Here is a 27,349-nt window from a genome sequence, read left to right on the forward strand (position 1 = left end):
AAGAGGAGAAATCAAAACAGAAAATCTGAATTCCAGCAGCCCTTGCCTCTGAGATCTTTTCTTCAGAAGTGAGAACTGTGTGTTCACCTGCCACTCTCCTTCGCAGTGTGTGTGAGCCTGCCAAGTGCAGCTCAATATTTCAAGAGGGCACAGCCGTATTCTGGTCCTGCCAGTAGTCAGACATGCAGTCCCACCAACCATATCTCAGTCAAATGGTCAATAATTGTTTAGATGACACACTAGGATGAAGTGACATCAGTACACACTGGTTTTTCATGTAGTTCAAGATATGTCAGGTCCAGAGGAAAGTAGACCATGGGCCCCTTGGACTGGTATGCCTTTTAAAATCAGGCCAAGAGTTGTACCCTATTACAAAGTATCTTCATTGTGAATGTCTGAAGTGGGGAAGAGAATAACTTTTGGATATATCTTCTGTATTGCTTTCAGATGCATATGTTGGTATTTATTTCAATACTTGTTACACAAGAGGACGGTGGCTTATATCTCATTTGCCAGTACTACTAAGCCAAATGCAGTAGGTTATGACTTTACATTCCTAAAAGTTGAATTGGTGTGGCATACCGTAATAGAAAACATGTTGGAAAAGTTAGATGGGACAAATCATTATATTGGGCTCCCATCAGGAATATGGCTACTTCTCTGAACTGTCTAGAACTCATTTTGACTGCACAAAGGATTCATTGGGGGTCCAAAAATATCACGGAGCACATCAGTCTGTTACATAATATGGACCAAAGATAATTATGCCTATTTCAGTGCTTTTCTAAATATAGGTTCATTTTATATGAAATATTCCCAGGAAGATGAGCTAAGCAGTGAACCATCATCAGAGGGTTTTCTTCTCTCATCACTGATTTCTTCTTCGACAGTCACAAGTTTTCCTTTGAAGATCTGGCCAATTTCATCCCAGACTCTTGGAGTGGGTTGCAAGAGTTTAAAACTAGTGTTTAAAAATGGGAAAATGGAATTTTAAAAATATCCCAGATAAATATAGCAGGTACATATTAGAGTGCTGGCTGATGCCTGTTACTCTGAAGTAAATCCCACCGTGTTCAATAGCACTTATTTCCCAGGTAAATTAGCATAGCATTGTAGCCATAATGTAACATGAACTACATACTGTCTCTCCCATAGCCCTTGGGAAAGATGACAGCCTAACATATGCCCCAAGCAAATTTCCCAGATTGGCTTCTGCTAAGCCTGATGCTTCTTCTCTTGGCTAAGATCCTTTGAAAAAAAGTTTCAAAGGCAGTATCTGAGCTCCTGCTGAGGCCATCACTGCTCCTGCTGTGGGAGAAATCCTGGAGCATTGTTTCCCCCTCATGCCCCACTCCCCCTTGGCTGCACCACTGCTTGGCAGTGAGAAAATAGATATTGTTTAAAACTTATAACTATGAAAAACTACTGTAAGTAGAGAAGACCTGGAAGAACTCACTCATTAAACACTGTTCACTAGACTGACTGAGGGGCCCGCTTATATATACAAGCGTACCTGCGCAACGGCACTCAAATGTTCATGAAGAAGGGGAAAGTGAGAGCGGGCGGCCTAATCTTAATACGTGCTGGTGTAGTGGGGCTGCACGGCACAGCTTTGGAGCATGCTGGAGGTCTCCTAGGGGTAAGGGGATATTTTCCCCGTACACTGAATAAAGCCCCAGCCTGCTCAGTCTTGTTGGCATCCTTCAGTCTCGGAAGACCATGGTGTCACGCTCTGAATGGTGGTTCTGGAACAGAGTGTCCTCTCCAGTGCGTGAAGCCTGGGTAAAGTAGGTATGGAGGATAGGCTGTTACCCATGCAGCAAATCCCCCCTCTCCACGTCGCTGAAATGGTCCAATGGAGAGGCAGAGGCCAATATGGTTGGTTCCAGCGGCGTTGCAGGAGTTGCCAGAACGTGACTGTGTTCAGCCATGAACTGCCTCAGGGACTCCGGCTCCGGATTTTGCCTCGAGGTTGACTCCTGAAGCCTTTTCCATAACTGGATGTAGCCACAAGGCAGTGGAGGTTTGGGATCAGAGTTTTCCTTCTCTCAGATGAGCTGCCTTCCCAGGCTGACGAGTCCCATCTACCCGGTGGCTGTTTAGTCGCCTCTTACGACAAGTACAGCCAAACTGAGGGCCTATTCTTATCCCCAGCCCCCAGGAGAACCCTGCTCAGTAGGGTTACTTGAATCTGTGCCTGCTAAATAGCAGGCACAAGACTGAGCAGTCCCATGTAAAGATGGCAGACCCGGAACAGGTGTTAGGATATGGCAGAGGCCTACTCTGACAATCCCACCCCCTGCTAAACCTGATCTTTGTTCTGCCCTCCCCCACCCCAAAATGTTCCCTCCCCACTTCGGTTCCATCCTTCTGCAACCCAGTGCATTCCTTAACTCTGCCAGTGGCCGCTCTTCAGGATACAACATTGGCAGGGTGGTGCAGGCCTCCCTGCTAGCACTGCTTCCTCTACAGGTGCCATGAATGTGCTTTATGGCATAATTGCAACAAACTCTACCAGCACAGCAGCTGCTCTGCAGGCAGAGAGCTGGTTTGGATTGCACTCTGAGTCTGTGTGGAGGTGCGCTGCCAAGCATGCACACTGCAATGGCATGTTTGCAACACACTGTTTAGGGAGGGACTCCTCACCATTCACCAAAATAATAAAGCAAGGAAAGCAGGCTTTTCTCAAGGTTAAATAAAGAAGAAAACCTGCACCACCACTCATCACAACATTGAATTAATCTCACAACTTTTGACTTGTATCTTGTCTTACACTGTTGACATATGTGCCCTTTCCCACCATTATTCAATTTTTTTCACATACCCCTAAATTTTCTGGCATGTGCCCCTTGGGAACCACTGTTCTGGATGATATCTGGATGGATAAGTGCAGGGGTTTACTGTAAGGCTATGCCAAATTTTGTAGGCTCAAGACATCTCTGTTCCCTAATCTAATACTAAAATCTCCTCTTAATGCAGCACTAAGGAGCCACTCGAGGAGAAGAAGCAATATCCAAGTCAGCTGTTTCCAGCCAAGGTTTGTGGGAGTGTAATATTTATAACCCAGATGCCCCTATCTAACAGCTGCTGTAATCCTTTTGAAACTTCCCTATCTCTATTGCAAAATCTCAGCACCTTACTAATGACAAATTGTGTCTGATTTTGGCAGGTTGCAGTGAAAGGCTGGACATATTGATAGTGTCATGATGGAAGTGGCAAGAGGGTTGTCTTCTCACACTACTGCAGCCTCCCATCGTGCCACAGATGTGGCTGTTATATACCCCATGGAAAGGACCGTTGTATACATCTCTCTTCCAATATGTATCTTTGGATTGATTGGGAATAGCTTGCTTGCATGCAACCTCTGCAACAAGGTCAGGAGAACAAAGTTCACGGTGTATCTCTTTCACCTGGCAGCTGCTGACCTTATTATACTCATCTGCCATGTTATCATGCTTGTTTTGTTTTTAAAATTAATGCCTGCCACTCCACACCTTTTTCTTAAAATGGAGCTGGTGCATGAAATTGGATTCTGCATTAGCATGTACCTGCTGACAGCTGTCAGTACTGAAAGATTTCTCAGTCTCTTTTTCCCACTTTTCTACAATCGTGTCCGACCGTTGAATTTCACCATCTTCGTCTGCATTGTTTTGTGGGGCTTGGCCACCATCATGGCACTGGTGATACATATTTCCTGCAATGTCAAGTCCAGTTCACCACGCCATGAAGCTGTCCTCAGTTGCGAGTCTGCAATAATATGCTACCTGATTGTCCACTTTGTCATCTTTGGTCCTCTCCTGGTGTTTACCACTGTGGGCCTTTATGTCAGAATGAGGAATTTACCAAAGCAAACCCCTGTCACAAAGCTGGACATCACTATTGTGGCTACAGTTTTTCTGTTTCTTATACTGGCTGCTTCCGTAAAAATTGTTGAGATCCTGGCCTACTGGATTCCAAAACTGCACACATCAAAGTTTTTTGCATGTATTCCATTGATTGATTCTATCCAAAGCAGCAGTAAACCTTTTCTATATGCCTTCATTGGACATTCAAAGAACGTGAAGAGCCGTGATCGCTTCCACATCTTTCTGGAGAGAGCTTTAATGGATGAACGATACATAGCAGACATCGTAGAGGCCTTGGAAGACAAATGAAAAGTATTATTATTATATATGTATGAGATACTGATTAGCTTTATCCAGAATAAATGCATTACAGATGCTTTCTTTTGTTGTTCATTACTTCTAATACACTAACCTGGAGTATTGTATCCAGTTCTGGTCGCCGCATCTCAAAAAGACATAGTAGAAATGGAAAAGGTGCAAAAGAGAACGACTAAGATGATAACTTGGCTGGGGCACCTTCCTTATGAGGAAAGGCTATGGCGTTTGGGCCTCTTCAGCCTAGAAAAGAGGTGCCTCAGGGGGACATGACTGAGACATACAAAATTATGCAGGGGATGGACAGAGTGGATAGAGAGATGCTCTCTGCACTCTCACATAACACCAGAACCAGGGGACATCCACTCAAATTGAGTGTTGGGAGAGTTAGAACAGACAAAAGAAAATATTTCTTTACTCAGTGTGTGGTTGGTCTGTGGAACTCCTTGCCACAGGATGTGGTGATGGCATCTGGCCTGGACGCCTTTAAAAGGGGATTGGACAAGTTTCTGGAGGAAAAATCCATTACGGGTTACAAGCCATGATGTGTATGCTCAACCTCCTGTTTTTGGAAATGGGCTATGTCAGAATGCCAGATGCAAGGGAGGGCACCAGGATGAGGTCTCTTGTTATCTGGTGTGCTCCCTGGGGCATTTGGTGGGCCGCTGTGAGATACAGGAAGCTGGACTAGATAGGCCTATGGCCTGATCCAGAGGGGCTGTTCTTATGTTCTTATGTAACCTAGGACTGTGTCACCCCCTCTTCCTTCCCCCAAGGGGGCAATTTGACACTGCCAGGGTTTATGTAGGAAATGCCTCCAAATGAGACACATCATAAACATGTACTTTTTGATGCAGGGGTTTTTATTCTTTACTGAGAGGGATTTTATCACAAGTGAAAGAGGCAGAGGATACAGACCAATGTAAATAGTGGGTGGGAGTGCACCATCCAGTGGATGACCTCACCCTTGATGGCTTCTCCATCTTGCTTCCTGCACTTTACAGTGAGGATCTTCTCCTGCGCCTGGCAAGGAATGCCCAGGCTACCTGGCAGCACCCAACTAGCACAGTTGGAGCAAGGTCATCCCAGCCTTTAGAAAATTTCAGCTTCCTGGTTTGCCCAAGAGCTGACTGAGCCTTAGTGGGCATGCAGACCCATGAAGGGGACTCACTGGTGTTGGTCCTTCAGAATTGGCCTTGGTTAGGGTCCACTCTTCCCCCAGTCTTCCATTTTGGCTTGACCTCCAAGCTCTTGTTCCTTTACCCTCTTTCTTCTGTCCAACTTCCACTCCTCCACTTCAGATCTTCCTTCTTCTTCCTCCTTTCTCTTCTCCAAAGCTACCTCTTGTTCCAGCTCTCTTCCTTTGCACAACCCCAATCCTGTCCTCATCTCCCTTCTAAAAAACCCCTTTGCCATCCCCATTAGCTGATCCCAGGGCCTCCACCCCTGTCCCAGCTGACTGCTGCCAGCTGGGCTGTTCCTCCCACCTGCAGCAATCCCTTGCCTGACAGAGGCAGGGGTGCTCAGCAATGACATCACCTCCAATAATCTCCGCATTTCAATGCTGGCCATGATGTCATCCTCCTGATGCCACACTTACACTTTCTTCTCCTATTGAGAGGTATACAAGGCACGTTACAATAAAAAGGATAAAATAAAATAAAAAATTGCAGCCAATCAAAAGAGTACAAAACCAATAACAGCATCAGAATAAAGGTGTGACACCAGAACAAAAGAAAGATTGAAATAACCCAGCAGTGCTTCTTAAATCAAAATAAAACAGGAAAGTGCAGGTGACAGATGTGATGTAATTGAGGTGCCTAATGCAAATCAGTAATTGGCAGCAGTGTCCTGTACAAGCTGAAGTTTCCAGGTGGTCTTTCAGGGCAGCCCCATGTGGTGTGTTTACAGTAGTCAGATGAAATGCAATCAATGCAAGGATAACCAAGGTCAGGTCTGGGGTTGGCCCAGGAAATTATGGAGCTGGCGCACCAGTTCAAGCCATCCAGATGTAAGGTAAGGTCCAGAAATCATCCTAAGCTGGGAACCTGCTCTTTCAAGCGGAGTGCAACACCTTCTCTAGAACAGGCTGACAATCCCTGATCCCTAAGGAGAATACAGATCTCCTAACTAATAGCACCTGCATATTGACCTGTTAGGAAAGGGCACTAGGAGAAGGCAGGCTGACTGAGGAGGGTAACATCTAGTGGTTAATGTGCATGTCCCCCATCCTACTTCTCAGGTTCCCTTTATTACACCAGCATCTGAACAGAGGTGAACTTTGGTTGTTTTTAACTGCTACCACCACCCCAGGCACAGAGACCAGGCAGAGGAGTCCTGTATGGGAAAACTCCCAAGAGACCACTGACTGAGCCCCAGGAGTTCTTGTTAAAAATCAAAATCACAGTAGTTTCTGTAGGGTGAAGAGCCATGACAACCCACTGATTTATCCATGAACATGGACTAGGCTGGCTGGCAACGTGTCAAAATGTAACTATATAATGTCCAAAAGAAAATGAATTTAACAAAATGGGGAGGGGGAGTGGACAGTGAAAGTACAAGTAGGCTAATGGAAATGCTTGAGGTTGCTTGGAAAGCCAAGCCAGATCAAGTGGATACTGTAACCATTAATGCCCAACAGATGGTGATGGGATGCCTCTCAAGAACAAAGACCACCCCGCACCTGCCAATGTATTGCATTGCTACACTTGTGAAGTCTGCAGGCTGGTTTGGAGTGGAAAAAAATAGAGCATAATAAAAAGTAATTCCCTGATGCTCTAGCTATCACTAGCTAGAGTCCCTACATTACAGTCGCCATCACTAACTACTTATATTGTCCTAGGGTTTCTGGTTCCTGCACTTACTGGAGAGTAAGTGGGAGCACCTCTTACAGGTGGGAGCATCAGATTACCAGCAGAACCTGGCAGAACACACTGACTTTTCTCGTGCTTGGGTTTAAATTACCACAGTTTGATAATGTCATTACCTGAGTGGAGGAATGAACTCCATCTGGCCTCTCCATCCCACACCTTTACCTAGATAGACAGGTTTATTATCCAATTGGATGGGCACTCTAGGCAGACTAGCTGCTCCAAATGGCAAAGGATTTCTCTGAATCCACATCTACATGTGGCTGGTGAATAATGACATTTCAAAAAAAGGACAAATCTTGCTTGCCAGCAGTTTTTTTTAGGCAGCTGCAAAGTAGCTTCTGGGCAGTTAAAAGTGTTAAAGAAATAAAAAGAGTAGAAAAGACAAGACATTCATAATATGTCCAGATTTTGTTTCAGCTTGTTTGCCGTTGTTCAGTCTATTACCAACTCAATTCATATGCACAGCTTCCCTATGGGAATTGAACTTCCCTGTTGAAATTGAGATACAGACCTGGGTGTCATCCAGTGGTGTGGTAAAAGGGGTGCAGTGGGTGCAGTCTGCCCAGAGTACCAACCATAAGAGGGTGCTAAGGAGATTCCAGCATTGCTTCTGTACTGGATGCGCCAGCCTCAGACATGCTGCAACCCAGCCTTTAGAAGGTTTAGTTGTTGCCAAAATGTAGTGGCTACACTCACTGCTGCCAGAGCCAATGCGCACCCTCACCTGGCACACCATAGCTGCCTTCTCCTCCCTCCAGAAGCAAAAGCTCAGCAACCTAGAAGCGACATCACGTCACTGCCAAATTTCTGGGTTGCCAAGCTGTGCACTGGGTGATGACTCCCCCAGTGATGCTGCTGATGTCATCTGCATGTTTATTGCACCCAGCATCAAGCCTCCTGATAATGTCGCCAGTGGTTTCATATAGATGTTAAACAATATGGGGATCAGGATTAAAACCTGCAAGATCCCAAAGACTAACAGCCAAGTGTTCAACTAGGAGTTCCCCAATGCTATCTTCTGAAAAGTACCCTACAGGAGGGACTGGAGCTACTGAAAAACACAGTTCCCAATTCCCACCCAAGCAAAGCAATCCAGAATGTTACTATGGTTGGTGGGACTGAATGCTGCTGAGAGGTCCAGCAAAACCAACAGTGAAACACTCTAGTTCCTAGCATAGGTCATCAATCAGTATGATTGTGGCTGTCTCTGTCCCAAGCTGTGGCCTGAAATAGGCTTGAAACATGTCCAGAATGACTCTCATGAAGGAATTTCTGGTGTTGGGCCATCATTTCCTGCTTAAGGAAATTTCCACTAAAATTTCCACTAAAATTGAGGGTTGGGAGAGTTAGGAAAGACAAAAGAAAATATCTTTTACTTGGCGTGTGGTCGGTCTGTAACAATGTAATTACAATCTCTGCGCATGAACTGGAGGTTGTCCATGACTTTGTGTACCTTGGCTCAACGATCTCCGACACTCTTTCTCTCGATACCGAGCTAAACAAGCGCATCGGTAAAGCAGCTACCACATTTTCCAGACTCACAAAGAGAGTCTGGTCCAACAAGAAGCTGACGGAACATACCAAGATCCAGGTCTACAGAGCTTGCGTCCTGAATACACTTCTGTACTGCAGCGAGTCATGGACTCTTCGCTCCCAACAGGAGAGGAAACTGAGCGCTTTCCACATGCGCTGCCTCCGACGCATCCTCGGCATCACCTGGCAGGACAAAGTTCCAAACAACACAGTCCTGGAACGTGCTGGAATCCCTAGCATGTATGCACTGCTGAAACAGAGACGCCTGCGTTGGCTCGGTCATGTCGTGAGAATGGATGATGGCCGAATCCCAAAGGATCTCCTCTATGGAGAACTCGTGCAAGGAAAGCGCCCTACAGGTAGACCACAGCTGCGATACAAGGACATCTGCAAGAGGGATCTGAAGGCCTTAGGGATGGACCTCAACAAGTGGGAAACCCTGGCCTCTGAGCGGCCCGCTTGGAGGCAGGCTGTGCAGCATGGCCTTTCCCAGTTTGAAGAGACACTTTGCCAACAGTCTGAGGATAAGAGGCAAAGAAGGAAGGCCCATAGCCAGGGAGACAGACCAGGGACAGACTGCACTTGCTCCCGGTGTGGAAGGGATTGTCACTCCCGGATTGGCCTTTTCAGCCACACTAGACGCTGTGCCAGAACCACCTTTCAGAGCGCGATACCATAGTCTTTCGAGACTGAAGGTTGCCAATACAAGGTCGGTCTGTGGAACTCCTTGCCACAGGATGTGGTGACGGCATCTGGCCTGGATGCCTTTAAAAGGGGATTGGACAAGTTTCTGGAGGAAAAGTCCATTATGGGTTACAAGCCATGATGTGTATGTGCAACCTCCTGATTTTAGAAATGGGCTCTGTCAGAATGCCAATGCAAGGGAGGGCACCAGGATGCAGGTCTCTTGTTATCTGGTGTACTCCCTGGGGCATTTGGTGAGCCACTGTGAGATACAGGAAGCTGGACTAGATGGGCCTTTGGCCTGATCCAGTGGGGCTGTTCTTATGTTCTTAAGCAACTTGTCTAAAAAGAGGAGCTTAGAAACTGATCAGTAGTAGGAACGCTGTCTTACATGCAAGCCCAGTGATTGAACCCTGCAGCAGTGATCTCTCTGATTGAGCCATGTACTACAGCCTCCCAACCAGGTGTGCTTTGTAGTGGTCCTGCAGGAGGTAGAATGTCTCATTAGCAGAGGTGTTTGTTTCCGGTGAGTAAGATAGGATTTCAGCCCAAGTCATACTGAACAAAATGGACATTTTTGAATAAAATAAGTAACACCATTTTAAAACATCTCTGCTCATTAGGCACTCTTTACAAGTCTCCTGCTGTGATTGAGTGGTCTGTGAGCTCCTCAACATGGGTTCATAACCTACCTCCAGCTCCATCTTCACTTTTGTTCTACTTCGGGTATGTCTGGCCAATCAGGCAAAAAATAACTGTGGTTTTTTTTATACCTGAGTGCACCCAAAGCTGCCTTGCCAGGCTTCTAGCCTAGCATCTGTGCTGTGGGATACCAACATTCCAGCTTGCCTGGGTGTTGATGGGGCTCCCTTAATCAATCATCCCAGGTCCTCCCTTGGCAAAAGAGTTATGTACACCTGATGGACTGCCCCATTCCCTTTGCCCTGAGGAGGCTTGTGTATTTACTTTACATGCCTACTTATCTCCTATAGGAGCTCTCTTCTTTTCCTTTGTCTGCTGCTGCCAAACAGATATTTCTTGGCAGTGTGTGTTTGTACGAATGTCATAAGGGGGCTCAACCCTGAGGACTGGTATTTCTGGCTGCTCTCTGCTTTTGTCCCTTTTCTGCCTGTGCCACGGTAGTTCTGACAATGGGAGGTGTTGTTGTTACATATCACTTGATGGGTAATCTAATGCAGAATGCAATGCAACAAACTGGAAAAGATCACAGGCAACCCAATTCTAACTAACTGTTTGCATAGCAATCCAGAGGTACCAATGTGGCACTCGCTGTATCCTGTGGGAGATTTTCAGCCTCTGGAGGCCTTCCTGGGGTGAAACATTTGTTCACTTGCCCAGGTAAGCCCAGGGTCTACAAGGATCTAAGCCCACTTGCCCAGTGAAAGTGTATTCCTGTAGACCTGGATCAGAGGATTAGGGCCAGGAAAGGGGTTAGGATTCGGTAGACACCACTGCTGCCAAACCCACCCCCTTACTGGTCCTGTTTCATCCTCCCACCCCCTGCCTCCCTCCCACCCATCCAGTCAAGCTTGCTCCTATGGACTGCCATGCAAATTAAAAAAGCCTGTGGAAAACCTAGTCACATGGTGGCTCTAGGGATGTTCTTAACCCTATGTGTGGATTCCATACGTAGTTCAGATAACTGAGAGCCACTGTGTGACTCTTCATTTGACATAGACTGCCATGGCACAAACCAGAGTTCAGTGCTCATGGCACAAACTAGAGTTCAGTGTGTGCCCTTGCAGGTTCTTGAAGCTGTGCTTCTCAAAGCCACAAGTGTGGTGCTGCCTCTGTAATCACTAGAATAGGTGCCTAGGCTGATATATGAGAAGCAATGAATACTAAAATAAAGGGTCAGTAATACATTTATTCTACAACTGCGTCATTCATCTATGAATACATGTGTTCTTGCTTCCCTTCTGAGGCACAGGATTTTTTAAGCCTCCTCTTCACTTGTTTCTGTGGTCTCTCTCACATTTTCTTCCTCAATGATAGCTCTCTCAAGATACATAAAGAGAGGTTCCCTGGCTTGCCTTTTCCAAAGTCCCACAAAGAAAAACACAAAAGGGAAGGCGCTGTTGGATATGCTTTCGAAAAACATGAACATTCTGACTAGAACATCTGCATTGACACTGTAATTCCAAGGCAGCGCATCCTGACCAGCTCGAACTGGTGAGTCAAGTAAAAGAAACAGCACAGCTGTGGCAATGATGCTGACGTCAATCCCTGCTGGCGCGGTTTGTGGCTCTCTCTTCTGCATTCTGACAAAAAGGGCCATGGCACAAAAAATCATGACCGGTAATAAAATCACCAACTCTAAGATGATTCTAAATAGGCTTGAAGCTCTGCAACGGAAAAGAAAGTCATCGATGCTTGTTTGGTATCTTGGGTAGCAGCTATAATTATCCACAAGGGACACCAGGATGGAGAGGATCCACACAAGAATACACATAAAGACAGTGAAATTGTCTGGCCGGTGTTGTTGTTTCCAAGATGGGAAATAGACAAAGAGAAACCTTGCAACAGAGATAACGGTGAAGATATAGAAGTTGGTATTGTCTCCTAATATATGCAGCATTACCATGAGACGTGCAAAAACCACATTGACTTTCACTGGTTTTAAAATCCTAATGAAAAGCTTAATATGGAAGAAGAGACAGAAGATGACAAGAAAAATATTGGCAATGGCCATATTCTGGAAATAAGTACCAATCTTCGTTTTCTTGATCATGAATCTGAGCATGCAGAAGATAACTAAGTTTGCAATGAATCCTAAGATGCATGCTAAAATAGCAATGATTGTGATTGCAGTGTCCAAGCCCTTTGGCAAATGGGTACCTATGGGCTGTACCTTCATTGGAACGTAAGAGAAGGCATCTATCTCTGCCATCATGACATTCTCAGAGTGTTCGTTAATTCACTGGAACCTGCCAAAATTAAGCATAATTTGTAAGTATCAACATGCTGAGATTTGGTAACAGAGGTAGGAGAACTTCAGAAATGATCATGTATCAGGAAGGATATTTGTGTTATAATACAGTCACTTCTCATTATCCACTAGGGCAGAGGTGTCCAAAGTTTTTGGCAGGAGGGCCACATCATCTCGCTGACACTGTGTTGGGGGCCGGGAAAAAGAAAAGAATTTTTACATTTCAAATTTACATAAATTTACATAAGTTTACATAAATAATATATTAAGAGATGGAATATGAATGAATGAAGGTCTTGCAATAGCTCAAGGCCTATAAAAGGCCTTGCACAAAGCAAGGCTGGACTTTCTTTTGCTGCTGCTGCTGCATCACAGATGTGAAACAGCAAGCAGTGGAGGGAGCCCTCCTCCTACAGCTCACGCGAGAGGTCAAATAGTCACCCTTACAATGAGAGCAGTTGCGTTGGACCAGCACAGGCTCCAACAAGTCTCAGAAGGGCTAGAGGCTCATTGGAGACTGGGAGCTCCCCAAGGGCCGGATTAGGAGTCCCCAAGGGCTGCAAATGGCCCCTGGGCTGGGGTTTGGGCACTCCTGCACTAGGATTAGGTTCCTGGAAATGAACCATTAAATCCCATGACATCAATGGACTTAAGTACAAGGGATACCTTGGGGGAGGGAAGGGATACATTCCCTGCCATCAGAAGAATCCAGCAGAGACCCTCAGGATGGTAGCAGAGTGTAGCAGGAAGTGCCAAAATATATCCGAATGTTGCAGATCCCTTCAAGAGGCTGCAGGGACCCTCAGAATGCCTCCTGCAACCAGTGCAGACCCCTTTAAAATTACCAGTGGAAGCTTCTGTGGGTCATTTTGAAGGGGTCTGCGCTGGTTACAGGCACCATTCTGAAGGTCCCTATAGCCTCCAGAAGGTCTCTGCATAGTGGATAGCAAGAACAGAGGTGCTGATGATGAGAGAAGGTAACAATTCTGCCCTTCGCAGGTAAGCAAATTCATAGCAAATTCGCATATAATGAGAACTGACTGTACTGCACTTCCAAACAGTTTGGCTGGGGGTGGCCAACACAAATATCTGCTCCTGCTTCAGCTAGCTGGTCATTACTAGATGGCTGGAGGTTGGAAAATCTGGGATATTACTGTTTTGACAGTAAACCCTAGCATCCAACATCCTTTCGGGTATCGCCTAGGATCATGTCCTCCAGATGCTCCTGTGTAAATGACAGAGTAGGTAATTGTGTCTTTGCAGACACAATTGTGTCTTTCTTGTTGTGTACTGGAGTTTTGAACAGAGAGCTATAAAGGCGAAGAATACAACATTGACAAAAGTGCAGCCCCTTTAGGGGAATATTCCATACCACCATAATGCAACCACATGCAGAAAACCCTTGAAATAGGCAATTGCTTGCAAGTGTTAGCACCCCTGATACTTAAGTATTTGGTGTGTTATAATATTAGTGTACCTTTCTTGAGAACAGGATCAAACAACTTTATTAGCATGTACTGGATTTGGAATTTTGACATCTCTATTTTAAATATTGGTTTGGGGTATCTAGACATGATAATATGTCTTCCAGGCTAAAAGGGAATACGTCTTTGGAGACAATGTTCAAAAATGACATGGAAAGCCAACACAATTGGGAAAATGGTCTTTAGTGAGTCAGTCAAACACTGTGGACCCTTTAATAATTTTGCTTGGAAGAACTCAAAGTTGGAAGATCTAACTTTTCTACACTCCATGCAATCTTTATCCTCTTTGAACCCCAACAAACCCTTCAGCTGAGAAAGGCTTTTTAGCAACATAATTTGACATTCTCCTACATTCCTGCTTAGGGCCCAAAATCTAAGTGTCTACCACCTAAACTACTAGATTTTATCACCAGTTTGTCCTTGTGGAACAGGCCTGTTACCCATTGCTCTACAATGTTGGCATCCTTCAGTCTTGGAAGACTATGGTATTGCACTCTGAATGGTGGTTCTGGAACAGAGTGTCCTCTCCAGTGTGCGAAGCCTGGGTAAAGTAGGTATGGAGGACAGGCAGCAAATCCCCCCTCACCATGTCGCTGAAATGGTCCAATGGAAAGGCAGAAGCCAATACAGTTGGATCCAGCAGCATCGCAGGAGTTGCCAGAACGTGACTGCGTTCAGCCATGAACTGCCTCAGGGACTCCGGCTCCGGATTTTGCCTCGAGGTTGACTCCTGAAGCCTTTTCCACAACTGGATGTAGCCACAAGGCAGTGGAGGTTTGGGATCAGAGGTTTTCCTTCTCTCAGATGAGCTGCCTTCCCAGGCTAACGAGTCCCACCTACCCGGTGGCTGTTTAGTCACCTCTTACGACAAGTACAGCCAAACCTGCTGGGCATACCTGGGCTCCTGATTGAGCTTATAGCGTCTGCTGGGCAGGTAGAGCTGAGCTCCCACTTGGACTTGGAGTTCAGGTCTACCTGCTCCCAATTGAGCTTAAAGCCCACATAAGAACATAGGAAGAGCACCACTGAATCAGGCCAATCTAGTCTAGCTTCCTGTATCTCACAGTGGCCCATCAGCTGGACTAGATGGGCCTATGGCCTGATCCAGAGGGGCTGTTCTTATGTTCAGATTCTTCATTCTCTCTGTTGTTCTGTTTCTCTCTTCTCTTCCCCATCATTGCCCTTACTACCCATTAAGCAGTAGTTCCTGTACATTTGCCACTCCCATCATCCTCAGGTGCTGTGATCTGCTTAATGTTCTGGTTACTGACTGGATGCTCTTACAGGACTTCAGGGAGCACAGACAGCAAGACAAAACCTACTTCTAAAATCAAGAGCTTGCACATACCTATCATGACTTGTAACCCATGATGGACTTTTCCTCCAGAAATCTGTCCAATCCCCATCCAAGTAAGATGCTATCACCACTTCCTATGGCATGAAGACGTGATTGTGAGGAGTTCCAGAAGGATCTCTCCAAACTGGCAGAATAGGCAGCAAAAAGTGTAAAGTCATGCACATTGGGGCAAAAAATCAAAACTTCACATATAGGCTGATGGGTTCTGAGCTGTCTGAGACAGATCAGGAGAGAGATCTTAGGGTGGTGGTGGACAGGTCGATGCAAGTGTCAACCCAATGTGTGACAGCAGTAAAGAAGGCCAATTCTATGCTTGGGATCATTAGAAAAGGTATTGAGAACAAAACGGCTAATATTATAATGCCGTTGTACAAATCGATGGTAAGGCCACACCTGGAGTATTGTGTCTAGTTCTGGTTGCCGCATCTCAAAAAGGACATAGTGGAAATGGAAAAGGTGCAAAGGAGAGCAACTAAGATGATTACTTGGCTGGGGCACCTTCCTTATGAGGAAAGGCTACGGCGTTTGGGCCTCTTCAGCCTAAAAAAGAGGCGCCTCAGGGGGGACATGATTGAGACATACAAAATTATGCAGGGGATGGACAGACTGGATAGAGAGCTGCTCTTTACACTCTCACATAACACCAGAACCAGGGGACATCCACTCAGATTGAGTGTTGGGAGGGTTAGAACAAACAGAAGAAAATATTTCTTTACTCAGCGTGTGGTTGGTCTGTGGAACTCCTTGCCGCAGGTGGTGGTGATGGCATCTGGCCTGGATGCCTTTAAAAGGGGATTGGACAAGTTTCTGGAGGAAAAATCCATGACGGGTTACAAGCCATGATGTGTATGTGCACCCTTCTGATTTTAGAAATGGGCTATGTCAGAATGCCAGATGCAAGGGAGGGCACCAGGATGCAGGTCTCTTGTTGTCTTGTGTGCTCCCTGGGGCATTTGGTGGGCCGCTGTGAGATACAGGAAGCTGGACTAGATGGGCCTATGGCCTGATCCAGAGGGGCTGTTCTTATGTTCAGATTCTTCATTCTCTCTGTTGTTCTGTTTCTCTCTTCTCTTCCCCATCATTGCCCTTACTACCCATTAAGCAGTAGTTCCTGTACATTTGCCACTCCCATCATCCTCAGGTGCTGTGATCTGCTTAATGTTCTGGTTACTGACTGGATGCTCTTACAGGACTAAAATCAGACATGCCCAGAAAAATCAATTGGGCAAGTTCCTCTGATACTGTGAAACAAATGCGTGATGATGTGACTAATGACCAGTGGGGTTAGGGTTAAAAACCAGTTGATACAAATGATAACATGGTAGAAAAATAAATACTATACTAACTTGGTCAGTCTCTGTTTTCTTTTCAATTTTCTTTGATTCTGCATTTGTTCCTCAGAGGAGCTGATACCTGCAATGATGTGACCTGCTCTACTGTGATAATGTGTTCCTTAAGGAACAAATGGAACATGAGAATCTTGTGACCTCATAGCAATTGTTAGCTACAGTAATGAAACCCACAGGGGCATCCTCTGAATCCATTTGAATCTGGCTTTGGGTTATGCAAACCCCCAAACAGAGTTGAGATGTAGGATGGATAAAGTGGGTTTAGGAGGAGATACCTCGTGAAGGGCACAAACCTAACCAGGTCTACTCAGAAGTAAGTTCTATTTTGTTCACTGGGGCTCAAGCTTACTCTCAAGAAAGTGTGGTTAGGATTGCAGCCTAACAGCCTAATCCTTACTGACTTTCCAGTGCTGAGTCAGCTGCAATGTAGCCCTGAGGTAAGGGAACAAACATACCCTTTTATTATTATTATTATTATTATTAAATATATGGATATTTAATTTTACTTGTGTATGTTATAATTGATACACTGCCTTTCTGCAGTATGGACCCAAGACAGTGCACAATAAAAGAAAAAAAAAGATGTAAAATCAAAATAAAATTTTTCGTTTTACTTGTACCTATAGAGCTGACTAATCCACAACAATATTTTTACATATCAGAATGGTTGTTATTCTGGAATGGTTTATCCGCAGTAAAATAATGTGCTTGTATTTATGTGTTCTTATCCTTACTGGGACTGTGTGACAATACTTGAGAATTTCTTCACAAAAAATCAAAATGTGCGACATGCACAGGGTTTTAGGCACAATTGTACTACTGCCACCTTATGGTAAAAGCACAGGCTAATATTTGTGCTGTGTTAACAATGTGCTCTAGAGGGAGGTGTTTCTTTGCTCTGGGAGAGGAAATGGGCCATGCCTTGCCACCCATTCATTATGCCACAAAATAGCAGAAAGTAAGGAGTCAGGAACTTTGACAGGCAGGAATGCTACACAGAAGTTGAACATGCAAACTGGACCAGATACGCTGTTACTGTAAGCACCAACAGCTAGTTGCAGTGTGGTGGCTGCTTAGGGAACTGCATCTCTATCACAAAGGTACACACTTTGGTTCTCAAGGGTGTGCATACTGAATCTTATCGTGGGAGGGGAAAGCAAAATAACATGTCTGAGCCAGCTCTCCTTCCCCTTGCCCCATGATGCAGGACTTGCACAAGCACATCCTGCTGGAACTCACATATAGTCAAAATGCTTCTTAGATCTAATACATGTTTAAAGAGTAGGAGAAAGAGAAAGGCACATTGGGAAGAGGTGAGGGATGTGGCTTTGCACATCCCTAGTCAGTGATAGTGGGGGTGGGGGAGGGTGCAGAGCAATCTCACCTATTTAGAATTAAAGAACACTTTTGAACAGGAAGTTGAACAGGAAGTTTCCTGTTCAGCCAGGAAATTTGTTTTCAGTTCCAGATCTGAACCTAGAGTCCCTTGAAACAAAAAACCCACTCTTGAATTCCCCCCTATCTTTATTTCAGCTACTTAATAGGGTTGCATGTGTGTGTGCCTTTTATTGTTGCTATTATTAAAGTACACTTCTGTACTGCAGCGAGTCATGGACTCTTCGCTCACAACAGGAGAGGAAACTGAACGCATTCCACATGCGCTGCCTCCGACGCATCCTCGGCATCACCTGGCAGGACAAAGTTCCAAACAACACAGTCCTGGAACGAGCTGGAATTCCTAGCATGTATGCACTGCTGAAACAGAGACGCCTGCGTTGGCTCGGTCATGTTGTGAGAATGGATGATGGCCGGATCCCAAAGGATCTCCTCTATGGTGAACTCGAGCAAGGAAAGCGCCCTACAGGTAGACCACAGCTGCGATACAAGGACATCTGCAAGAGGGATCTGAAGGCCTTAGGAGTGGACCTCAACAGGTGGGAAACCCTGGCCTCTGAGCGGCCCGCTTGGAGGCAGGCTGTGCAGCATGGCCTTTCCCAGTTTGAAGAGACACTTGGCCAACAGTCTGAGGCTAAGAGGCAAAGAAGGAAGGCCCATAGCCAGGGAGACAGACCAGGGACAGACTGCACTTGCTCCTGGTGTGGAAGGGACTGTCACTCCCGAATTGGCCTTTTCAGCCACACTAGATGCTGTTCCAGAACCACCTTTCAGAGCGCGATACCATAGTCTTTTGAGACTGAAGGTTGCCTACCATGTATTAAAGAACCAACACTTTTGCTTCTCTACTGCAAATTACACAGAGATAGTCCAGTAAATGCCAACATACTTTTGGCACATTCCTGCTCTTTAGTATCAGGAATGAGGTTACCTATTTTATTTCTTTATTTATTTATACATACTATCTTTTTCTCAAAAAGCTCAAGACAATACATGACTAGATAAGATGACTGCCCACTCATTTTAACTCTGTTTGATTACTCTGGATGAAAGCCCACTCATTAAGCTTCATAGAGAAAGGATTTGAATCTTGATCTGCCTGGTTAAAGTCCAGCATGCTAAGTCTGACACCTAGCTCTTGTAGCCTGACAACCTCACAGTAACTATTGCCACACCATATTGTTGCATGCCATACCCAACTGGGGGCCAAATCCTATCCAATTTTCCAGTGCCACCGCAGCTGTGCCAATGGGATGTGCCCTGCATCCTGTGATGGGAAGGAACTCATAGAGGCCTCCTCTAAGTATGGAAACAGTTGTTCCCTTACCTCTGGGCTGCATTGGGACTGCACCCTGGAAAGTTGCTGGAAAGTGCTGGAAAGTTGGTTAGGATTGGGCCCTGGCTCACCATTACCCTGTTACCCTGCAGTGAGCTTACAAGAAGCCACCACATGGAAAATGGCCATCTTCAGACTTTGTATTCAGTGAGGAAGAATGGAAGATCAAGAAATGCTAAAGGCTACTGCAGGGTGACTGTAATTTCTCCAACAACTCCTGGGTATGTTATTTGATTATTAGAATCAATAGCAGGTCATGAATGAATGACAGCAGGTCATAAGAGGTTTGCACAAAAGTTACCTGGTGATCAGAAGAATAAGCAAAGTGATCCACATTGCTAGAACTTTTAGCAAAACATATCTAGTAAAAGACTGATGACGGAAGTTAATAGCTTGAGGCAATGTCTTCTAGTTTAGGAGGCTATGTACCTGTCATGCATAACAGAAAAATCTAATTTCAGAACCAAGGCAGTTGTACGGCTCTTAAACTAAGAGCCTGATTTGTATCAGAGTTTGACAGGATTCACACCCATTTCAGTGAGTCCTCCGTAGCTCATTTCTAAAATCAGGAGGTTGCACCTTATAACCCATGGTGGGCTTTTCCTGTAGAAACCTGTCCAATCCCTTTCAAAAGACGTCCAGGCCAGATGCTGTCACCCCACCTTGTGGCAAGGAGTTCCACAGGCTAAGGACATGGCGGGTGAAGAAGTATTTCCTTTGCTCTGTTCTCACCCCTGGTTCTGGTGTTGGGAGGAAAAGAGCCTCCCTCTGCCCATCCCCTGCATAATTTTGTGTCATCCTAACCACACTTTCCTGAGAGTAAGCCCCATTGAACAAAATGGGACTTACTTCTGAGTAGACCTGGTGAGGCTTGTGCCTTTTCTCTAGACTTTGGCAGAGGCTGGCCCTAAAAGGCTGCAACCTCACAGCCCAGGAGTAAGTCCCATGGAACTCAATGGGGCTTACTCTGGAGTCAGCATGTCTGGCTGCGCAGCCACCATCACCCCACCCTCCCCACCAGCCAGTCCTGGCACCGCCTCAGAGGTCTGGCGCCACGTGACGGGCGCGGGACAGTCACGTGAGGGCGTGAGTTGCTGGGGTGGGAGTCACATGACCGCCTTGCCAGCGCTCTCCCTTCTCCCCTCTGCCGGACGGTGTTCGCGGAGCGGCCGGGCTGCGCCTTCTCTCCCCCGGCCATGAGACGCGTCGCCTCCGCTCTTGCTCGGGGGGCTCCTCTGCCTCGCCTGCCTCTGCTCCTGTGGCTGCTCCCGGCTCTGTGGGGCGGCAGCGCCGGCGTAGCGGCCCAGGGCGGCTTCAGCTACCAGGAGCTGTGCCGGTGAGTGGCCGTCCGCGCAGCCCTGGGGAGTGGCAGCGAGGCGGGCGGGAGGGTCGGCTCCAGAGCCCTGCAGTTGGGACCGAGAGCCCAGGCCTCGGCGTGGCTACTCAGCAGTAAGCCCTGTTCCAGTCAGTGGCACTTGCTCCCAGGTGAGTGTGGCTGAGACCGCAGCCTCAGGCTCCAGCCCTGCCCACACTTTCCTGGGAGTAAAAGTGTTTACTTTTACACTTTCCTGTGTTGCACACAGTGGGTCTTACTGCTGAGTGGACACGCAGAGGCTTGGGCTGTGAGTTACTTCTCTGCTGCTGTACAGAGCTTGGCACGCAGTTGGTAGGGACAAGTGTTAAGCTGTCTAGACCGGGGTTCCCAAACTTTGTAGTACCAGGACCTGCTTTTAAAAGCAGCGCTTTGTGGGGACACGTGTAAGTTTGACAGACTTTAAAAAGGAGCTCTAGAAACAAATATTTTCTTTATTCACTAGTAATAATGACCAGAAAAAAGGCCCTAAAACTTTATCTCTCTGTACTTACATGTGCTTACAAACTGGAGGAGCTTGGCTCTTTGCGGGGCAGTTAGCAGCTGCCTTGCAAACTGGAGGAGCTTGGCTCTTTGCGGGGCGGTTACCAGCTACAGTATCTGATGTTTGAATAACCTCAGGGCCGGAGGCAATTGCTTATCTGAGCTTTCCATCACCGTTTGGCAACCCCCCAAAATTCAGGTCGCGACCCACAGTTTGGGAACTACTGGTCTAGACATTTCTTCATAAGAGTGTGTAAGGGTTAGGAGACATCTTGCATTTAAATGTCAAAGTAGTCCTTTTTTCTCTAAAATAATCTTCCTCTCCCTACCCTTGTCACGTTAAATAAATGAGTGTGTCTAACAAAAGCCACCCTCCATTTAGTTGCCTGCATTCTGCAGGACTTCTTTCTAAAAATGCCCTTCTGACATGTACTTGGGCAAGCTGTAGAGCTTGTCATAACGGCAGAAGTGACTACAGAGCATGTGAGTTTCCAGTTCATGGACTGCTTTTGTGGGAGGATAAGCTTCCTCCACAAAGAGTTTTGTTCAGGTGTCAGCTGCTGCAGCATGCACGTTCTAGAGCAATGTTGCTAGTTTCCTCTTGTGACCATCTGTCATCTCTTACCATAATGTTCATGCACAGGCTTTTGTTTCACTGTTTTTGCTGTTGGATCTCTGGCACTTTGCCAGGGTATATTTGAATAAAACTTCCACTATGGGAATGTTACCGTAAAGTGCACTTAATTGGCTTGAATCCGGCTTTCCTCTACTGAAGGGGATATAGCTATAAAATTCTTGTATGTGTTTAGTGGGCTTGGCTTTTATGAAATCAAAAGTATTGCCTGAGTGTAAAAAACAATGTATGTGTGATTGCAAATCTAGCAGTAGAGCAGGTTTTTCCTGTTGCCACCTTAGGAGATGCCAAGTTAAATAGTAGCAGAAAGTAACTTATTCTTCTGGTAGAACACAGACAAACTCTCTACTTCTTTTGTGTTGGTGGTTTCTGAGCCAAAAAGTCACAGTGTGTAAGGAAGCTTAGCCCCTGGTAGCATATTATGCAAAAGTAGCATCCTGTCCTATGAATATCCCAGAACATCTGGATGTTCTGCATCTCATTATGTTAATCAAAAGTGTGTGTTTAGAATGTTCAGAGTGATTTGCATACCATGTTGGCAACCTTCAGTCTCGAAAGACTATGGTATCGCGCTCTGAAAGGTGGTTCTGGAACAGCATCTAGTGTGGCTGAAAAGGCCGATTCGGGAGTGACAATCCCTTCCACACTGGGAGCAAGTGCAATCTGTCCCCGGTCTGTCTCCCTGGCTATGGGCCTTCCTTCTTTGCCTCTTAGCCTCAGACTGTTGGCCAAGTGTCTCTTCAAACTGGGAAAGGCCATGCTGCACAGCCTGCCTCCAAGCAGGCCGCTTTCTGGTTTCTTTCCAGATACCTCCAACCACTGTATTCCAGGTTGCAGGGAAGCTATCAAAATAGTTGGTTCTCAGTAAAAACAAACATCAGAATCAACACACTTGTCTTTCTTGAAGTGGCATTTCTATGTCTAGATGAGGCTACATAGAGGACTCAATTTTTGTAGTGATTCTTATTGCTTGCCAAGGGATCAGTAGACATATTTTCATGACAAGTATAGCAAGCTCTGAATGAATTTGTCAGTGCAGTGGTTCTTTGCCAGGAGTGTCTTGCCTTTTTGTGATTTCAAAAAGATGGTTTTTCGACAGCTGAAATCATAATATTTTTTATGAATATTTATATCCTACCTTTCCATTTCTAAGAAAAGTTTAAATCATTGTCCCCATATTGTGAAAGGAGAGGGCTGAGGTTCAGGAGACAGTGGTGCATTATAAATTCATGGCAGAGGTATGATTTGGGATTTCTTTGATTTCAGCTTATTTCCTTAGACACTGTTTTACAATAGCATCTATTTCTGCAATTAGAAACTTTCAAACTAGAAGCTTTGGATAAACAAAGCAGGTGCTTGTGCATACGAAAAACTAGTGTGACTCATTAAGTTAAATTATAAATATTGATAATTTTGAAACAAAAGTTCTTATTTATAATCTAAATACACTTTTCAGCAACATGAGAGAAGCTCTTTTGACATCCTGTTCAAATGTGCTTTCCTAATTCAAATAAACCTTAAACATCAAACATTTATTCATTGGATGAATAAGTTGTCCTGTACATGTTTGTCTTTTTAAATTTTGTGTTCTCTAATATATGAAGCAGTTGTTTATATCAGAGGAATGCTGTGTTACAATGAGTCCATATACTTTGTCTATATTGCCCTCCCCCCACCTTATTGGTGGGGGGAGCCATTCCAATCCTCTGCCAAAGAGACGAAAACTCTGGATATGAGGCAACCCTATAGATGCAAATGCTTTGTGGGCCCCCCCAACGTGCCTTTTACTTTCTGTTTTCTAATTAACAAGCAGTTGTGTTTCTTCCTTTTATAGATGCTGCATGAGGAATGTGGCAGGCAGGCAGGGGTGCTTCTTTGGACACTTTAGATGTTACAGCTTTGCTGCAGGAGCTACTCTCTTACATGAGCTCATGCCAGGATGCTGCTTCAGAGTCCTGTGCTACAGAGATGGGACAGTCACAGGTCTTTCTCTTGCAGTTGTCTGCGAGATTGCAGTGGTAAATCTTGATTTTTGCTAAGTGGTAAAAGTCCATGCAGTTGGCCATGCTTACATTGTGACAGGCCTTTTCTTTGACATTGTGACATGAATCCACAGAAACAGTTCCTTCAGCTGATGTCTAGCACTGCATCAATTGTCCTTTAATCTGTCATTTCAAGGTATTATTTCCGTTGTGTAAATTGGGGCTTGTCAAATTTGCTTTGGAGCAAGTTGCTAGCCTCCAAATTTAGGAGTCAGACAAATTTTTCAACTTCCTTGTTTTTATATTTGAATTAAATAAACGCTTCTTGTGCCACCAGTGAATGGTATGAACAAGCATAGAGAAGAACTTCATGGACATCAGTGCCATGCAGTATAACATGTTTTGATGGGAATCAGATGCACTACTTGCTTATTTCTACTATTGCCTCACATTTTTCTTGTCTCCTAGGTGTGATTGTGTGCTCAACTTTATTAGCATGCCATAAAAATGCTCAATGCAAACTACACACCAGCAAGAATATAAAGTGTCATTTGTTGTTCATCTACATATTTATGCAGATTTTCAGATTGGTACACAAGCAGTCTCTGCATTCCTTGCTTTGTGGCATGGCCAAATGAAAGGTCCATGGATCATATACCCCAGGATGGACACAATTGCAAATGTTGCTAAACAAAAAATTCAGCACTCAAGAGTCGCTACTGTTTATGTTTTTACTATTACAATGACTTGAAAAGAAGTGGAAATACTGTTATTGTTGGAAATAATAGATGCCACAATGAAATTTGTAAGTGTCATGGCAACCTGGGGCTTATCACTGTATACTTACTTCTCCCGCACATCTAGTCTTACCTAGAGCAGATTTTTTCCAAGTTGTATCTAATGGGAGAATTTTTTCTTCTCCTGGATACAGTTTTCTGTATGGAGGGAATGTTTTGCATGGAGGAGAACTCAGTCATGTGAATGCCCATCTGCGATGTGAAGTAGTGCAGGTTTGCTACTTTAGTGGGGAAGTACAGTATAGATACACGGTCACAACATTTTAAATTGGTCTTTCTTTTTTTGTGCTTCTTCATAATAATAAACATGTTTTGGTTTTCTGGCATCATATAACTTGGAACAGGAAACTCAGAGGAAGGCTTTCTTAAGCTCACTGTTCTAACATATTTGACTTCTGGGCATGGTGATGAACACCTGTTAAACTCTTGGTTGCTTGATAAGCAGAAATGTTCTATAACTAGAAACTTACAATCAAACTTCATTTCTCCCTGAGTGTTCTTATCTGTTGCTAAGAGCTGCTGGTGTTTTTTTCTTCAGATCATGACCCTCTTGTTTCTGGTGTTTCCACCATATCGGTGTACTGTGCAATAAATGTTAGTAATCCAGCAGAAATACTTGCTGCTGACAGCATTTGTCAGATTAAAAAGCGAGTCTCTAGTTTTCAGCCAAAGATAGCCCTTGAAAATAAAGTCTGGTTTCACGATGTGAAACCAATGCACAAAACCTTTTGGTTTCTGTATTTTAAGTTGGCTTGTCCTAGCAATGAAATGGCTTGGTTATGATAGTGAAGGTGAAATCTTATCTTGAATACACTAAGTTAGAATTTAACCCAAATTTTGTCTGTCAAAAAAGATGGCTAGTGATGGAGCTGTTGTTTTTCCCTGAATTGATCCTAAATCTGTGCTTGCCAGTAGTGCAATGGAAGACTTCAGGGGTCAAATGTACACAGAAGGATTGCTGGCTGTAGCATCCTTTTTGAGTAGGCTGGGCTGAAATAAATATTTGTAGCGCTATAATGCAGTTTAGCAAAAATTGATTCTCTTTTCTTCTTTTCAGTTATACATGGGAAGCTGTTGATCCAGATAAAGTGCACTATAAAATAAATCCCTGTGGGAATGTCTTGGACTGTGGAGCATCCAGTGCTGTTTGTGCATATGACCTAAAAAGCAGATCATCTTTCTCAGTAGGTAAGTCCAACGGTTTAGTTATGACATGGTATGCCAATGCCAGCAGTCTATGTATTTATTTACTTAAATAATTTCTACCCTGCTTTTCTACCACACATTGGGGAACCCAAGGTGGCTTTAATGGTGCTTGTCTCAGTGTTTCTTTTCTTATGGATCTGAGCAAACCTGGAACAACATATCTTTACATAATGGGAATCTCAATTGCATTTCCAGAGCAGGGACACTGGCTTAATGTTGGGGGTGTTTCTCGTTGAAGTGTGGAGAACTTTTCTAAGCCATGTGCTCAAGTATGCATAACATGAACTGTGCGTCTAGAGTAGTTGAGTACCAGAGGAGGATCTCTAAAAGCCAACAGTCAGGAGTTCACAACTTTTTAAAGAAAAACGGTTTTATTAAAGGAAAAAATAGTGGCCCTAAAATAGGATGGTATTCCAAGGATTGTGTTTGTAAAGAAGGTCCCTCTTGTTGTCCCCATATCTCCAAGTATCTGGCTAGGCAGATTTTCTAACAGCAAAATGCAAATTGTTCCTTGTAACTTCCCAGGCTCATAGATCAGTGGTACAAACCCCTGTCTTAAGCAGTGATCTTGCCTGACCTGCAAAGCTGTATCATGAACTCTGAAATTGGGGTGTGTGTCCGTGCAAGACTTCCTTGTTTTATTGGGATTCTGTCAATGGTTGATAGTTGCTCATTCAATTGTATTTGATACTTAAACGTGCACACTTATTGTCTTATTCACTTGTTTGATACTTTGGTTGGTGGTTCTTGTAGAATACTTTGGGTTCTTTTGGAGAAGCATTGTGTAAATGCTTTTAAAAAACAAAGTAAATGCTTGTGTTTATTCAAACAGTAGTTAAAAATGTATCCAGTGTTACAGATGAAGTTGCCATTTGAATTCTGCAGAACAGTTTTTATCAGTTGAAAACAGAAACCATCAACAGAGGAATTTTTTAAATGAGGTTTATTAACAATTTTGTTTCTCCTTCATGAAGAAATAGTGGTTTTTAGAAGAATGAGACTGAGCCCAGAGCCTAATGAGAGGTTTGGCATAATTCCTGTCTTATAATAAAAAATAGTTGTTCAGTTGAAAGAGCCCAGTGGTGTTAAAGTTTAACCTAATATCCATTTTTACAGGCGGCAATCCTAGTGTGCTATGAAATGAATGCCAGACTGTCTGAGTAAATAGGCATAGAGGCAAACTTGTTGCAAGTATCATGGAAATTGTAGAGAATTAAATGTCTTATCCCATATTTTGTTCATAGTAAATACACTTTGAAAAACATGTGTTTGTTTCTAAGCATTGTTTGAAAAATGTATAGCATCTTGAGCATCATGAATTTGGAAAGATGTAAGCCCAATTAATTGAAGCAGACTTCTTTGTCTCTCTCATATGCTGATTTGTTCCTTAATTGTTGATTGAAAGTGAGCGTGTGCATTGAGTGACATCCTGACTAGTGCTTCTGCCTTTGGAAGCTCACTGAGCAAGCAGATGATTTCTTCATGATTGTGTTCTTGGAAAAGCTCCAAATGGTGACAGTGCTAGTGAGGATACTATTCCTTTAATGGTGAAGGTAGTTGCCTTCATAAACATGAGGCACGCAAGAACCAAGAGGTGCCATAGGCTTGTTTATGCAATGATGATGTTGCAGGAGCAGTTTATTTGGCAGACTTGGAAAATATTCTCTTATGCAACACTTGGCAGTATTGTTTTCCAGTATCAAGTCCTAAATAGTGCTGGCTTGTTTAGTAACCTAGTTGTGGTAGCAACTAAC

At 44.6% G+C, this 27,349-nt stretch overlaps 3 protein-coding genes across 4 annotated transcripts in view; 2 read left to right on the plus strand and 1 right to left on the minus strand.

Moving 5' to 3' along the window:
• Positions 1-3,506: 3,506 nt before the first annotated feature.
• LOC136647335 (proto-oncogene Mas-like) lies at positions 3,507-4,154 on the plus strand. Its single transcript, XM_066622807.1, has one exon. The coding sequence runs from the start codon at positions 3,507-3,509 to the stop codon at positions 4,152-4,154; it is 648 nt and encodes a 215-aa protein (XP_066478904.1).
• Positions 4,155-11,207: 7,053 nt separating this feature from the next.
• LOC136647342 (proto-oncogene Mas-like) lies at positions 11,208-12,161 on the minus strand. Its single transcript, XM_066622819.1, has one exon. The coding sequence runs from the start codon at positions 12,159-12,161 to the stop codon at positions 11,208-11,210; it is 954 nt and encodes a 317-aa protein (XP_066478916.1).
• Positions 12,162-20,260: 8,099 nt separating this feature from the next.
• IGF2R (insulin like growth factor 2 receptor) overlaps positions 20,261-27,349 on the plus strand; it is an 85,014-nt gene continuing 77,925 nt past the window's right edge. For both annotated transcript variants that reach the window (XM_066616194.1, XM_066616202.1), the window contains exons 1-2: positions 20,261-20,457; positions 25,447-25,577. In XM_066616194.1, the coding sequence (XP_066472291.1) occupies positions 20,318-20,457; positions 25,447-25,577 (271 nt within the window). In that variant the 5' untranslated portion in view covers positions 20,261-20,317. The remainder of the gene's footprint in view (positions 20,458-25,446; positions 25,578-27,349) is intronic.

The sequence above is a fragment of the Tiliqua scincoides genome, chromosome 1 (genome assembly GCF_035046505.1).
Source record: "Tiliqua scincoides isolate rTilSci1 chromosome 1, rTilSci1.hap2, whole genome shotgun sequence".
NCBI lineage: Eukaryota > Metazoa > Chordata > Lepidosauria > Squamata > Scincidae > Tiliqua > Tiliqua scincoides.